The sequence below is a fragment of the Parasteatoda tepidariorum genome, chromosome 6, assembly GCF_982258835.1.
Source record: "Parasteatoda tepidariorum strain Cologne lab strain chromosome 6, Ptep-v5.0, whole genome shotgun sequence".
Taxonomy (NCBI): Eukaryota; Metazoa; Arthropoda; class Arachnida; order Araneae; family Theridiidae; genus Parasteatoda; species Parasteatoda tepidariorum.
Window position 1 is genome coordinate 63,440,979 of NC_141760.1, and position 16,092 is coordinate 63,457,070.

Consider the following 16,092-nt stretch of genomic DNA (forward strand, 5'->3'; position numbering starts at 1 on the left):
GAATCTGAAATATCTATGATATTGGTTGGAAAAATATTTTTACATAAATTTATTCTTATATGATAAATTAGTTAATACTCGACGAAAAGTTTTATCAAAAGAAAACTCCTTATGTTGGATAATTTTCTTTTCTTTTATCATTGGTTGCAATCTTTTCTTTTATCATTGGTTGCATTAGTTGTTGTGGGTGAAGAAAATATTGCGGAAAGAATCAATATCTACATCACATACATAATTGTTTAATCATATTTTTAAGCAAAATAAAGGTAAAAGAGGCTAATAATAAATAAAACAATAACATATTTTGCTGAGAATGTGAATGAAGTTTACATCATATTATGAGCCTATGAGGATATAAAAATCGCTTTAAAACATTAAGAAAAACTAGAAAACTAGATGTAAAAGAGTATAATTAATTTGACCAAAATATATTATACCTTCTTACAACTATAGAGCTAATATCGGCAAAATTTCATTTTAAAAGAGAAATGGATCTTTTGAATTTTGATACTTTAAATATACATAAGTTTTTATTTTTCGACACAAGTCAATAAGTTCCTCGTTTCGCTCCAAAAATTGAATTTGGATGGTCTTTAATATTTTTATCGATATTATTTTAGTATCATGGTAGTCAAAATCTGTACAAATGAAATTAATTAAGTAAAAAAAAACAAATAATAGAGCACAAATTTGGCATATGAAAAAGACGTTAAGGTAACCGAACCGTGAATGATCAAGATCTCAAAAAACAAAATTAAAGATCAAGGAGGAAAAAGGGTTTATGTCTATGAAAGCTGATTCTGAGAAAAAACAGCGAAAGGTGCGAACATGAACTCTTTTTCCATAGCATCATTAATCTTTGCTGTGTAATAACTCTCGGAAGAGCCGATTTTCCTTATTATTGATTTCTTAAAACTTGATTCAAACTATTTTCTTAAGCCTAGTTTCATGATTTTGTTAGTAAAAATATAAAACAATAAAAAATGTTCAATTTAATACATAACTATTGTGAAAAAAATAATGCCTTAGGGGAGGTGTCATTCTTCTATGGCATTATCATAACTATACTTAGCGTGATTTATATTACATTGTGAAAGGATTTCAATGAAGCAACTAAAATATAAGAATTATTTAACTAGTCTATTTGCATTTTCATTCTAGTTTTTTGACGTTCGTGTTTACTGGAGCAGAAGAAATGAGGAATTGTTACAAAAGAAAAATGTTCATTTTTCATAATTTCTTATAATACCCGGAGGAGGAAATAATTCCAATATTTCTTATAGCTTTGAAAAAATTTTTTATGTAAATTTGACTAAAGTTAATTGGTTTAGTTTATATTGAAAAATTATGCCTGCTCATACTTGTTGAGAGCTTAAAAAATAATGCTTGCCGGTTTTACTTGGTTTATTTCGCATATCCTTATGGTATGTTTTTGACGGAATGAAAGAGATAGAGAGTAGGAGAGAGAGAAAATTAAAGAAAGAGAGGAAGAGAGAGCTAGAGACAAAGAGGAAGAAAGAAAATCAATTTAAAAGATTAAATTATTTATCAATTGTCTTAATTTTAATGAAAGTCTTTGGTTAGAAACAAATCTAAAAAAAACAGACTTTCAGTATTATATAAATAATCTCAAGAAAGTGAAGTGGTGAGTTAATACCTGATAAAAAAACTTCGTCCAATTGTAAAATATGCAAAAAAAAAAAAAAAAAGAAAAAAAAAACAGTCGACATGTTTTAAGCGTTTCAAATATAGCCGCCTATTTTCAAGACTTGCCAGACGTGAATGAAAAGAGAGGGATTTTAAATTTGACTTTTGTTTCTTCTCGTTCGCGTTTGGCATGTCTTGAAAATAGGCACCTATTTTTGAAGTGCTTAAAACATATCGACTGTGTTTTATGCATTTTTGAAGTGAATGAAGTCTTTAATCAGCTAACAGTTTCAGTAGTTTTAGTTTTTAATTTATAAAATTGTAAAAATAATACTGTTGTTTTCAGTGACAAAAATATTTTAAAAATGTTTTAATATCTAGTATAGACTAAAAATACTTTTGCATGGAAGAATTAAAATTTTTAGTTGCCTGATATCTTCTGATAATAAGCGATTGCTTGAAAAAAATGGACTATAAATCATGTCTGCCGTTCATGCTTTAAGGTAAAAAAAACAGTTAAGGTCAATTCTCATTCTTGACTAATGCATTTTTATTTTGAGTTACTATAGAAACATTAAAAAATAATATTGACTGCTTAAGTATTGATGCTTAAGTGCAAAATAAGGGATCAGTAATAAGAGATCAGCTAAAAATTATAAATATATATATAAAAAAAGTACATCTTAATAAATATTTCTTTTATTATTTATTTAAAAAAAGGGTGAAAAATATTAACATATTTATGATTTAATAACAGAAATAAGAATAAAAGACGTAAATGGAATTGCTAACGTGGCAAAATAAGAAAGAAAACATGGAAAATATGGTTGAATAAGTAAATTATGACACAAAAAGCAAAAAGATATTTAATTATTGGTGTCTTAACTTATCAGTAGTATCACGCAAACTTTCCGACTACTCCGTTGGAGCAAATTCAGTGATTAATTTAAGTTTTTCTGTAGTTTTTTTTGTCAAAATTTTTATTTTAAAAAATTAATATTTCTATGATTTAATGAAATACACTGTAAAAACTTCCGGATTAATTTACAATATTAAGTACCAGCACTTAGGGGAAACATTGTCCAAAAAATCTATTTTGACGTAAAATCTATTTTTACGGTAAAGCATACAGTAATGTTTACAGTAATATTTAATGAGAGTGATTCAGGGAATTCAGTGAAAACTAAGAATCAAATTTCAATAAAAAGTACTAAGTGCAGCATCCTGAAAATTCATTTTATTGAAAGTTTTATACTGTAATTTTTATAGTAATATTTAGTTAATTATAGTCTTTTTACAATGAACATCACGGTTAATATTGCATTATATCAGATTTCTTTCTACATAACATTTTACGGTAAAAATAGATTTTAGTGTAAATACCTGTTTTTTTTTTTACCGTAATTTGATTCGGATTCTGTAACAGTGTATCGCGTCGAGATATTTCCAAGCTGATTGCGATCATTACAATTATATATTTACCTTTTTTTTAAATTTTTTCTTACTCACAATTAAAATTATTAAAAATTGAACTTAAAAAAATATTTAATGCTTTATTTTTTATAGGAGAAGTATTTTGAATTTTTGATCTAAATGAATTAAATATTTTAACGATAAAGTATTGTGATAAGAAAAGAGGAAAAGATAAAATCAACTTTTTAAAGAGACGCTGTTGCTTTCCCGAGTTTAGTTTTATTGCTGATCAGTTTGAATCCATTGTTGAGTTATCAATTTTGTACTTTGCATTTCCTGGTAATTATTCATTTCATTAAAAGTGGTTATTGATTTCATTTGAAATTTTTCTCTTTATCACATTCATTTGTTCTCTAAAAGATACTCTGATATTTATGTTGTTTTAAATTTGTTTTTAAATTTATCATATGATTTCAATCTTATGCTTCAGAAATAAAACATTTTCTTGATTGAATAGAGGAGAGAATGTAATGCTTTAATTTATGACCAGTTAGGGGGCAAAAATCAATAAAGCTCAAATTTTTTATTGTCCGTTGGGCGGCAAGTAATAAGTAACTAGCTCAGCGATTGACATTTGGTGTACCTCCATATTAAGATTTTAAAACCTCAGCATTTCTTCGCAATGAGATAATTTGAACTAGAGTTTTTCTAGCAAGATTTGTATGATTCATCATTTGTATCAGTAATTAGAATTATTTTTTGCATGGGAAATGGGGAATGTTAAGTTGAAAATAAATTTTTTAATGGTGCTCAACAATTTCTAAAAGGTGTTTAATAGTTTTGGGAATTTTTTAAAGGTGGTCTATATCGCAAATCCTTGAATATAGAATATCAAAAAGAAAAACAAAACTAATTTCACTGGTTTAACTATTGGATGATCAATTCATGACCCAAATATACAGTTTTTCTTTTCATTTAATTTTATTCTATATGGTGAATCTATGAGGGTACTTTATTGACATAAATATCATAATGATAAATATCCTAAATTACAGAAATTTTTTTTAACTTATGTAACTTTTTTTTTTACTTAAGATACTTTAAATTTTACTTTAGATAGAATTAAACGGTACATATTGTTTTTATTTGCATTTATATATTTTGTTCTTGCAGAATTATTTTTTTAAATTCAGAAATTTTATGATATTACTCGTTGAAAAAGTTTAAAAAATAATACACAAATTAGCTTTAATAAAACAGTTTATAATTTCCTAAGCCAAATAAAATGAAAATTATATCAAAGCTAAAAGTAAAATTAGTCTCATTGGCTTAACTATTTAATCATTTCTACAATTTCAAAGCAACTAAATTGTAAACAGTAGTTCTATTTACGACCTAAATATGGAGTTTTTTTATTCATTTAATTTACTTCTATAAGATGAATCCGTGAATGTACTTTAAATATTGACATAAATATCGTAATGATAACTATCGCAAATGTAATTTTTATTTATTTATTTAGTTTTTGAATTTTACTGCTGATAGAATTGAGCAATAAATATTGCTTTTGTTTACATATACTTGTATATACTTTATTGCTTGATCCTTATTTTTAAAATTTACAACTTTTATGATATTACTCATTCAAAAACGTTTAAAAATAATATAAAACGTTGTTTCAAAATCTATTTAGAATTCACTAAGTTAAAAAAATCAAAATGATAACTTTGCAAACTCAATTTAATAAATGATCAAAATCTTTCATAATATAAAAAAATAATATAAAACGTTGTTTCAAAATCTATTTAGAATTCACTTAGTTAAAAAAAATTAAAATGATAACTTTGCAAACTCAATTTAATAAATGATCAAAATCTTTCATTCATATATATCATGGTTAGAACATTTTGGTGAACAGAAAGACTTTACTCGTATTTTCACAGTTTATCGTCGATTATTAAAGATGAAAAAAATATCGATCGTTGATTGTATGCTGAAATTCTCAAAATATTTTGCTTCTAATTTGCAGAACAAAGAACGTTAATTTTTTGTGCCGTGATGTCATCTTCCGATTGTGATGATGAAAATTCAATAGAAAAGACAAAGAAAGATACAAAAGTAATCAAATGTCAGGAAACAAAGCTAGAAACTGATTTGAAATTACTTCAAGTAAGAGAAACGAATAAAAATTCTCAATCTTCTACAACTGCGGAAGGTAAATAAAAATTTCATTGTTTTTGTTAATAAAATTTCATTGTTTTTGATTTGCCCTGTTAAATACTTTTAGTATAAAAAAATCAAGTCAAACATTTACATAATTTAAGAGGCGATTTTTTAAAACTAAACTTAATTAATTTCAAAATAACGATTTACTTATTAAAATTTTAAAAATATTACACATTTGAATTAAATTCAATTAAAATTATTTTTAAAATTTGATCAAAGTTTAACAAAAAACAAAATATTTAAACAAAATATTTTCTAAAATTAAGGTAAATTAAATTTATTTTCTAAACTTAAAATAACTAAAAATTACTCTTAAGTATAAAATTAATTCAAATTGTTTTAAATTTAAAATAATTCAAATTATTTTTAAAATTAAAATTAATAAAAATTATTTCTAAAATCTAAGTTGATTAAACTTATTGTTGAAACTAAAGATTAAGTAATTTGATTTTTTAAAATTAAAATTATATAAATTATCACTGGGATTTTTTGAATATGTTATAGCTGAAAATTAAGCATTAAAAAATAATTGATGGCTTTTAGATAAAAAAAAAAGATATTTGTTTAAAGAGTTTAATAGAAGTCGAATTAGGATTTATATTTGCAACAATTTATTTAAATATTTTTTATTTTACTTTGAAAAGGCTTCCTACACATAATAAGATAAACAATATAATAGATACACAATATCCTTGAAAAATATTGCATCTTTCTATTTAAAAAAAGTGCTTGGTCTGATATGTAATTATTTCTGAAAATAAATTTAATTAAGCATCTTTTTTCATCATTTTTTTATTCTTTTGTATTAATGCAAGTCAAAATAAGAAAAAAATATTATATTTAGCATTTTAAAAATGTATAGTTATGAAATACAGCATAAAACGCTGGTCATATTTTCTGCGTTAAAAATAAAACACGGCTCACTTTCAGTCAAAGATTTTTTAAATCTGCACTTATTTAGATCGTAATTTAGCAGTCATTCATCATTGAAAGTTCTTTAATTTACAAAATCATTTATTGATAAAATTTTGAATATGAATGAAAAAAAATCATATATATATGGGCATCTGTTCTTGCATATTTACATGGGGATCTGTTAATTGTGTTCTTAGACAGCACCAAGTTGTTTGTACGAGTTAACATTGTCGTATAAAATTATTCAACAGCCAATTTTCTGGACTAATGTTTTATTAATTAATTAATTTGGATACTTAGTTTGAATAAAATAGTTACCTAAAAATGAGGCAAACATGACGTTTTTATTTTTTCTGTTCTTTTAATGAATTTTTTCTATCATTGGTAGCTTTCATGTATCATGAAAATAAGAAAAAGGCACAATTTTAAAATTCGAAAAAACTTTAAATTTCTAAAATAAACTAAAAAGTCTTCTTTGATTTTTAAAATAGGAAAAATATTCTTTTAAAATAATTTTCCAGAAATGGCAGCTCATCTAGACATTTTTATAATAATTAAAAATGTTCTTAAATACGAAAACTTGGTGAAAAATTTAAAGAAACTCTAAATTCTCGATCAAAATTTAATCACATATCAGAAATCTTGATTAAAAACTAGGGAAGTAGCTACAAAATTTTGAAAATATTAAAATAAAATTCTAATTTACAAAGGCTTATAGATTAATTTCTACTGGTTACTGAGGCAAATAACAGTCTCACATGGAAGCTCACACCAATCTGACATGGCATTCTATTAATCAGTTTGAGAAAGATGACCAATCTTATCTCGCATTTCAATTATTATTAGTAGTACAGAAAAGTTCTCATCTTATGTTGTTGCCTTTTAGTTATCGATCACTAAAAACAGTATAAATTTCATTAACTTATTACATAAAAAATTTTCATCGAATTTTTTTTTTTGGTTTCACAATCGAATGTTCACCCTATTTATGGGTTCTAGTAAGCAGCCTCAATTTAATTTAGATATCCAAAATTATCAAGAATAAGACAAAATTACTACCAATCAATTTAGCCATGAACTTTTTCTTCTAAAAACTGATTCATTCATATAATTTTATTCGTACCAGTATTGATTTTAAATCTAAACCATAAAATTTTTTGACTTTCCAGAATAATACGATAAGATGTATGATTCAATCCTTACTGAAAATAATTTTTCATTTCTTCAGGAAGTACTGTTAAACAGAAATCTTCAGTCCATAACCTCAGTCATGAAGAATCAACTAGAAACACAGAAAGACCAGAACCATCATTAAGAGACATATTTCCTTCAAATACAGTTCCTTCAGGGCAAAATACTCATAGTATGAGATCAACTACTGAAGCGGGTAATTTTGAAGCTGATGCAGCAAATTGGAGGAGTTTACGAAGCCCTAATCCAAAGGAAAAGAAAGAATCTATTTCCGTTTCAAGTTCGTTAAGTTGGAGAGACCCCCACTTTAAATATGAAAGATTGAAACAAAATGATAATTCTTCGTCAAGAAAGTGGTGGAATGAAGATATGAGAGAAAATCGATCTAGATCTTTTGAAAACAAATCGACGTATATTGAAAATAGAGATAAATCAAAAAGCGGAAACTGGGCACTTTCCTGTGCACCTGATATTGTACTTGATAATGGATTAACGGAAGTAGAACACATTCAGAAGTGTGTGAATGAACTTCATGAACAAAATGCGGAGTTGTTTGCTACTCGTCATCCTAAAGTGTTTCAGAAACCCAATGGAACTATTAGCATTAACTGTTACACTTCTAATTATGAAGATAAAGCACACGTTGCTAAAGTTGCAGATATATTGGTTGAAAAAATCGGATATTATCCGTATTGTTTTTTATATTTTTACGGAAATAAACCTTTGTACATGAAGACATGTGAAAAAGAATTCTATGAATTTAATGAAAATAATTTTAAATTAATTGATTTCGATGAATGAGTTTTGCTGGTAGTGGACTTTAATTGCAACATAATAACCATAATTCTAAACATTTATAATTATATTTAATTAACATTTATAATTATAACATAATAATAATTATAAATATTTGCTTAAGTATGTTCAATACTAGTGAATATGAGAATGCATGAAGTTTTGAATAGTTTATTTTTTAAAAAGTTCTAATTTCAAAAGTTAATTTTTGAAATACATTTGTTGAAAATGAATTTTTATTACTTCGCCAGAATACGGTTTTCAGTTAAAAATATTTAGTGATTTGGCAACTTAATCATAACATTAATTTTTTATTGTTTTTGTTACTTTATACCTATTAAAAATGAATAAAAAACCTTCTTAACAGGTATTTAAAGTATTATCTAATTTTGAGTTTTCTAAGTAAGTTTTCAGGCTTATGAAAAATAAAACTTCATTTGTAATGAAATTTTACATAATTTCAGGTGATCTTTCTAATAGTTTTAAAAAGTGCTATGCAAAATATTAAAAAAAAATTATAACAAATATTCCTTATATAATTAATGAAAATTATGGGAATGTTTGTAGATCAAGAAAGATACTCTGTAATAATTTTCCAAATAAAGAAACTTTCTTATCCAAATGAAATTCTGTTTATTTGACGTGCAATTTGCGGTAAACATTTATTGTGACTGTTTGATTTTACATCTAAATTTCTACATTGTGTTTGTATATTTCTTGAGTTAAACTCATAAACTTCAAGAACAAAAAAAAAAAAGTAACTTCGTGCTGGTAATGAGTGTATCATGATACTTTGATCAATAAATTATGCACATAAAATGTTTTTTAATAAATTTTTTTTTCTGCAAATTTTTTTCATGAAACTGTAAAAATGAAGTCTTAAATTGATTCCTTTCTTAAGTTTTAGACATCTTTTGCACAAACTATGAACAGAATCTATTTTTTAAGCTATGAATTACAATAAAAACAACCTATAATATGGACTGACTGAATATACCTACTCTCCGTGCAGGGGGGAACAAACTAATCAATAAATCAGTTTTAACAACACTGCGTAATCAAGAATAAAACTGAAAATAATATATATTGACGGAATTAATACAACACGAAAATAACTCCAAATTTTTTTCCGATTTTTAAAAATTATTCATTGGTGGTTTTAGTTGCTCATTTTCGGTTGTTCCACATTTTTAGTTGCTTATTTCTTCAAAATAAAGATTAACTGCATTCAGTATCATTTGGCTTGATGTCAGTATCATTTAGTTGCTTGAAACCAACTTATGATAGTCAAAATTTACTGCTATTAAACAATTTTTTCCGGTACTTATTCCTTTAGAGGGGCCGTAGAGACCTAATTCCCCAGTATCCGTGCTAAAACAATAGAATATTATGCAGTTTTAAGGTTTAAATAGATACGAAATACAGTAATATAATACTTTTTACCTCTATTAATGTATTTGGTACGTATTAAAACTGCACCAATCACCATAATACCAGTAATGTCTATTACCAAAATTTTTAAAGGGGGTCAATGTGGTATATACCAATAATTCTAAAACTGACATTTTTCAGTGCACCTTTTCTCCTTATCTAAACAAGATATTGCTTAAACTTTTTTTCACAGAATATTTACATATCTTTACAGTGATAACTGTTAATACATATCTTCGGCAGAATTTGTTAAAAAAAGTTATGAACTGAAATCTTCTAATTTTTTGAAAGATTTCGCAATTTTTGAGCAGAAATATTTCATTTCTCAAAAAGTGTTCCTGTGAACTCCAAAACATTATTCCAGCATACAACTGATATAATCTCAAATACCACTAAAAAGTTTTAGAGCGATCCGTTTCGTAGTATCTTAGAAAAGGTATATCGAAAAAGGTCAATTCTAGCATCTTTCTTATATGGCCTGTCGAATCTTCTTAAGAATCATTAGCAACAATAATTGTATGACAATTTTTTACGTTTCTCCTAAATTCCCATATCGCTCCATTTAAATATCCCTTGAATGAGGCCATAAAAAGTGATTTTTCTCCATATTTATTTTCTAGAGGATAGTCGTCTAAATCATAAAATTTTTCACGTTTAAATTTTTATCAATCACAGAGATATGGACTATTACCGTCATTCGGGGCTACTTTATGCAGGATTTCGCAGTTTTGGAACTTTGACATGTAAAAAAACTATGTTAATTCAAACTTTAGTAAAATTTATTGATATTATATTCATAACTGGACTCAGACGAGTGAATTTGATAAATATTGGCATTATTTGTATGTAATATTTACGAATAATAAGTCAAAACATACCATGCACAAAGTAGCCCCCAAATTGGGCTACTTTGTGCAGCGATAGGAATTCAGTTTAATAATCATGTTTAGAATAATCATGTTTTTTAAAGACAAAAGCATCAAGATATGTAAAGATATTAGTTTGAAAATAATTTTCAGCGTTAAGAAACCATTTTTTTGAAGAATTTTTTTCTTAAAAAGAATGTTTATTTCAAAACATTTGAGTTTAAACAAAAGAAAACCATATACATTTTAAACATTGAAATGGATGAAATTTCAAAAATAGTAATTATTACACATTCATTAACATTTATAATATTGTTAAATTTGAACATAACATCCTTGAATGAACATGACAGAACTTGCTCTTCAGTTTCTGTCAAAATTACCCGATGTCCTATAAAATATATTTTTATGTGTTAAATCGTTTGATTAAGTCATTGGAAAAATCTTTGTAGAAGAAAAATAATAGTTTACCAGGAAGTTTCACGTGTTTCTTGTGAATTTTATTAGAGACAGTATTTGTGTGGATTTTGTACTTCCTAGAACAGTGGTTCCCAACCTGGGGGCGATCGCCCCAAAGGGGGCGATAGAGCTTCTCAAGGGGGCGATAATCCTCAGGGGGGCGATCAGGGGGCGACGAGTACTCAAAAGATAAAAATTGTTAATAATATTAATAATAAAAGCTATTTGAGATTGAAATTGAAAATATATATGAAACCTATGGTTCTGGTGTAGACAAAGAATTATGATAGTTAAAAATTAAAAAACAATTCAAGTGCAGGATCGTTTTCGTCATAAGTTTTGGTATCGCAGGCGGAAATCTAATAAGTCACTCGGTTCCTCTGAGCAATAATATTGTTTCCAGGAGTATTGATGAGATGGCCGCCGACGTTGATTCAAAACTCATCAAATTTCTGACAGAAGGTAAGTTTGCGTTGCAGATTGATGAATCAACTGTGATAGATAACAAAGCTGTTTTAGCTTATGTGAGATTCATAAATGAGAGTAAGGAGATTAACGAGGAAATGTTGTTTACAAGAACCTTGAATACAGATATAAAAGGACCGTCGATTTTTAAATTGGTCAAAGATTATTTTGAGGTAAAAGAAATTCCCCTCACAAATGGAAGTGCTTGTGCAACAGATGGTGCTCCAACCATGTCTGGTTGTCCTTAACCCTTTTGAAGGCCGTGGTAAGTATACTTACCACCACGTTTTACCACTTTTAATTTAGGTTTCCATTTTTTAATAACTTCAGCTTTCTTGAAGTGAGTTTGAATAAAATTGGTAACCATTTGTCACTTTTAATAAACGTATAAAGGTTATAAAATACATAATTCCTTTTGAAGTTTGTAGCATTTAAGGAATTTATTTTATAAATAAAGAAAAATAAAAGTCAGTACGTTCCTAATAGGTCATGTTAAATATATTTACCGCCAAAAAAATGGCATTTATATAAACTAAATGAGTTTTTTTTTAATATCAATTACTGATCTTAAAACAATTTCAATTCCAAAAGTACTTTAATTTACCTTTACTAGAAATAAAGGGCCCGTTAAAGGGTTAAAAAAGAAGTACCGGAAGTTATCTTTCCATTCATTATGTCATTCATCGTCAACTTTTGGCTGCGAAAAATTGGTTATTTCTGGCATCAATAAAATAAAAGTTAATTCTCCTAATAACCGTTTGTTCCGAGTACTTTGCCATGAAAATGATGAAGATTTCGAATTCCTGCTCCTACATACAGCTGTGAGATGGCTTTCAAAAGGACACTGACTAGTTTCTTCGAATTGCTGGATTCGGTTACTGAGTTTCTCGACACCACTGATCCTGTTTTAAGTGAGAGTTTGCAACGCAAGTTGGAAACTGCGTACCTCACTCATAGTCTTGAAAAAATGAAGGAAATCAACGTAAAACTTCAAGGAAATAAAATGAACATTATCAAGGCTAAGGGAATCATATCTTCATTCATCGCCAAGTTTGATACCTACAAGTCAAACATTGGTCGCAAAGAGCTAATGCAACTTCCAACTCTTAAAAAGTGTTCAATGGCAGATATCGAGATTCTCGAAAATAAAATCTTAATTTTTACTCATCACCTTGATCAGTTTTAGAATCAAGATTTAAAGATTTGATGAAATTAAAAATTCCGGATTGGATTTTCGATCCTTTCTCATTTGAAGTTGTGGATAAGCTCACTTCCTCTTTGTAGACTGAGATTTTAGATTTGAAGTAATAAATACGGTTACGAGTTAGCTTGGGTAAAAAATACGGTTACGAGTTAGCTTGGGTAAAGCTTATGGACACTTATCCACAATTGTGGAAACAAACTGAGCTGCTTCTCATCTCGTTCCTGTCAACATATTTAGTAGAGACAGGATTTAGTTCTGTTTTCCAGCTGCTCACAATGCAAAGAGAAAGGTTGGGCATTTGCTTCAAAGGAGACCCGCGTTTAAATCTGAGGAGCATAAAACCTGACATTCAAACTTTAACTTGAAATACACCAAGCACAGGGCAGTCATTGAAGTGGTAAAAATGTACTTTCTCAATCTTCATTTTTTTCCCTCAAATTTTAGTTGTTAACGTTTTAACTTTTTCTTGATTACATTAAAATATGAATTAAAAAATATATACTTTTGTTTTGATTATTTCGTTTTAAATATCATTTCTTTTTGAAAAAAAAAGATGCAAATTTTTTTTTAATTAATAAAAATGACAGGATAAATGTGACTCCTTATTTGCATTACAATTTAAATTAAAATCAAATAATATTGCATATTTTCAGTGTTTGGTTGCTCACAAGCAACAATGAATGGTTTTTTGGGCAAAAAGAGAAAGGGGCGATATGTTTCAACCAACCTCAAGAGGGGGGCGATGGTCCACAAAAGGTTGGGAACCCACTGTCCTAGAAGCTTCTGCAATCGACATACCACCAACAACTGCTTGCAAACATTGTTGCAGCTTTTCTAAAGTGTAATTACGGTAGTTTCTCGTTCCAGGTATTTTTTTATAACGTCTGACCATTTTTCTGTCGAAAAAAAAAAAGCGAATGAAACTTTGCACAAAGTAGCCCCAAAATGCATTTTTTTTTCATTTTCCATTTATTTGTTATTAATTTTCAAATTTTTTTAACGCTAACATGATATAATTGTTTATTAATATATAAATAAAAAATTTTGCACTTACGACAATTTTTTTATCAACGTCTTTGCATTTCACAGCTAAAGTTTCCACGCACACTTTTCGACATCCGACGTCCTCGGAAAGTTGTTGGCACTGGATGAACGAAACACACTCTGAGATTGTTTTAAAATTAGAATAAATGTTTGTAGTAATAGAAGAGACTTCTATCTTCAAATTCCACACATTTTTAAAGTGAAATAAACATAATACTAAATAGCAGCACTTGAAAAATGCCAAATTCGAATTTGCACAAAGTAGCCCCGAATGAGGGTACGTTTGAACTATTTTAATAATAAAATACAGTAAATATAACCACAAAATATAGGGGTTATGATATCATAACAATTGAACCCCAAAATATAGGGGATAACCGGAAGTTAGAAAATATGATCCTAACAGTTTGGTCACGAGAGCGGTTTAAAATCGAGATCATTTATGTTAATTTCGTTATGCTGTGTCTCGAAAACGTTTTAAGCAAATTGAAAATTGTTTGCACACAATTATAAAATTAGTTTATCCAAAGATAACTCCAGGCAAAAATGTACTTTTACTAAGTATTTATTATTTTTATTATTTTATTTATCATTGGTCGAAAAAATTTTAAATTGTAAGGTATACAAAAATTTTGACATCATTTTGAAAAATATAATTATGCATGGCAAAATACAAAATTTGTGCAAAAAGGGTCGAGTTGTTCCTGAGGAATCGAATTTTAAGTATCTGGCATATTTTTTAATATGTTCCATTTATTCCTTAATAACACCTTGTACAAATATTAGTAAATTTGGTTTCTATTAAAACTATACCAATTACCATAATATCAGTAGTAATTATTACCAAAATTAATAAAGTATAATTGACGTCTATAAGTGTGGCGATTTTCCACGTTTCCTCTAAACCAATAGCTTCCATTTTTTTTCTTTTAATACTTTGCTATTTTTTTAAAATTTCAGTTAATGCCTATTTCGTTGTATAATGGTAATACAAGGAATAAATTAGAATCTATGTTTTATTCTATGAAATACATACAATAGTTTACATATTCTATAATTTTGGGTTTTAATGTATTTGATTTTCTCATAAGTTCAATTTTTGAACTTTCTTAATTTTAATCAAAATCGGGAAAAAAGGAAGCAATCATGGCAACTTAATTCTGTCAGTTGGCTAAGTATTGGTAGTATAATATAAATCCAACATCTGTAATTAGGAATTATACTTTTATTGAAATATCTATCATGTCCGCATATTTTATTATTGGGAAAGGATTTAATATTATGAATAATCCTAAATAGTCTTAAAGGGATTGTTAGTATTTCTGTAAAACGGAGTTAGATTACAAATATCTGTTTTTATTTTAAACTAGCTGTTTAATAGTTTCAGAAACAATAAAAAATATCCATTTTATTTTTTATAGAATCCGATAATTTTCTTCTGCCTTCAGATATCGAACATATCGATTATATATGTTATCCAGCTCAAGGTGTAAACGAAGAAGATGAAGAGAAAAGAAAGGGTGGAAAATGGTTATTGTTTGCTGAAGGTGATTTAGATAAAATAGACCACAGGTGGATTGTCCTGCGAAGCTTGATTGAGAATGGCACGCTCGTTTGTATTAAGTCATCGACAGCTTTTGACAGAGAGAAAGGAGTGACTATGTGCTATACTTCCGATTCCGATAATGAAGAAGAAGTGAAAAGAGCAGCAGGCGAAAGCGGAAGTTAGTTAACTACGAATATGTGATGTTTTATAAAACAAATGCTGCCTCTGCAGAAGGACGGTATATAGATGCCAGGAAAAAAGAAATTTCTATATACATGCATACTTTTAAGGGTGGTTTTTATAAAAGAGATAAATATAATCGATGGAATAGTATTTGAAAGTAATTTTTTCTTAAACTGCTCCAACAGAAAGTAATTCTAACAGGAATTTGCAATTCATACTCCTGGGAAACACAAACTTGTTTCTTTATTTCATGCAAATTTTTTAATAAATTCAAAAATTGTGAAGAAATTAAATAGTATTTTGCTAAGAATTTAAAAAAAAAAAGATATTTTTCTTTAAAAAATTAATAGAAAAATTTTGAAATGAATAAAAAAAAATATTCACCTAAATGAAATTCACTGTTGACATTTATATGTTGCATTGCCGTCATTGAAATTTTAGAATTAACACAAGTAAAATCCTACACTTTATATGAAAAAAAATAGTGTTAAATGCAAAGAAAAATTCAAATATTCGATGCCAAAACATAAAAAACAATTATGACGCATAAAAATTTAATTTGATCATTCATGTGAGTTCAGAAATGTAAATATTTCAATCTGTAATATTAATATTAAAAGTATTAAGTGATACAATTTTTTCAATAATTTTTTTATCTTTTTGATTCGATTTCTTTACTAATGATTATGTACATAAATGTTGATTTA

The 16,092-nt window shown here is 27.2% G+C and overlaps 2 protein-coding genes across 2 annotated transcripts; both read left to right on the forward strand.

The window, feature by feature from the left end:
- Positions 1 to 3,282: 3,282 nt before the first annotated feature.
- Positions 3,283 to 8,793, forward strand: LOC107451363 (uncharacterized). The gene is made up of 3 exons (XM_016067428.4): positions 3,283 to 3,399; positions 5,090 to 5,275; positions 7,430 to 8,793. The coding sequence occupies exons 2-3, from the start codon at positions 5,119 to 5,121 to the stop codon at positions 8,191 to 8,193; spliced, it is 921 nt and encodes a 306-aa protein (XP_015922914.2). The 5' UTR covers positions 3,283 to 3,399; positions 5,090 to 5,118; the 3' UTR covers positions 8,194 to 8,793.
- An 893-nt stretch (positions 8,794 to 9,686) lies between these two features.
- Positions 9,687 to 15,400, forward strand: LOC147808077 (uncharacterized). Its single transcript, XM_087166858.1, has 2 exons — positions 9,687 to 9,723; positions 15,078 to 15,400. The coding sequence occupies exons 1-2, from the start codon at positions 9,687 to 9,689 to the stop codon at positions 15,383 to 15,385; spliced, it is 345 nt and encodes a 114-aa protein (XP_087022984.1). The 3' UTR covers positions 15,386 to 15,400.
- Positions 15,401 to 16,092: the final 692 nt, after the last annotated feature.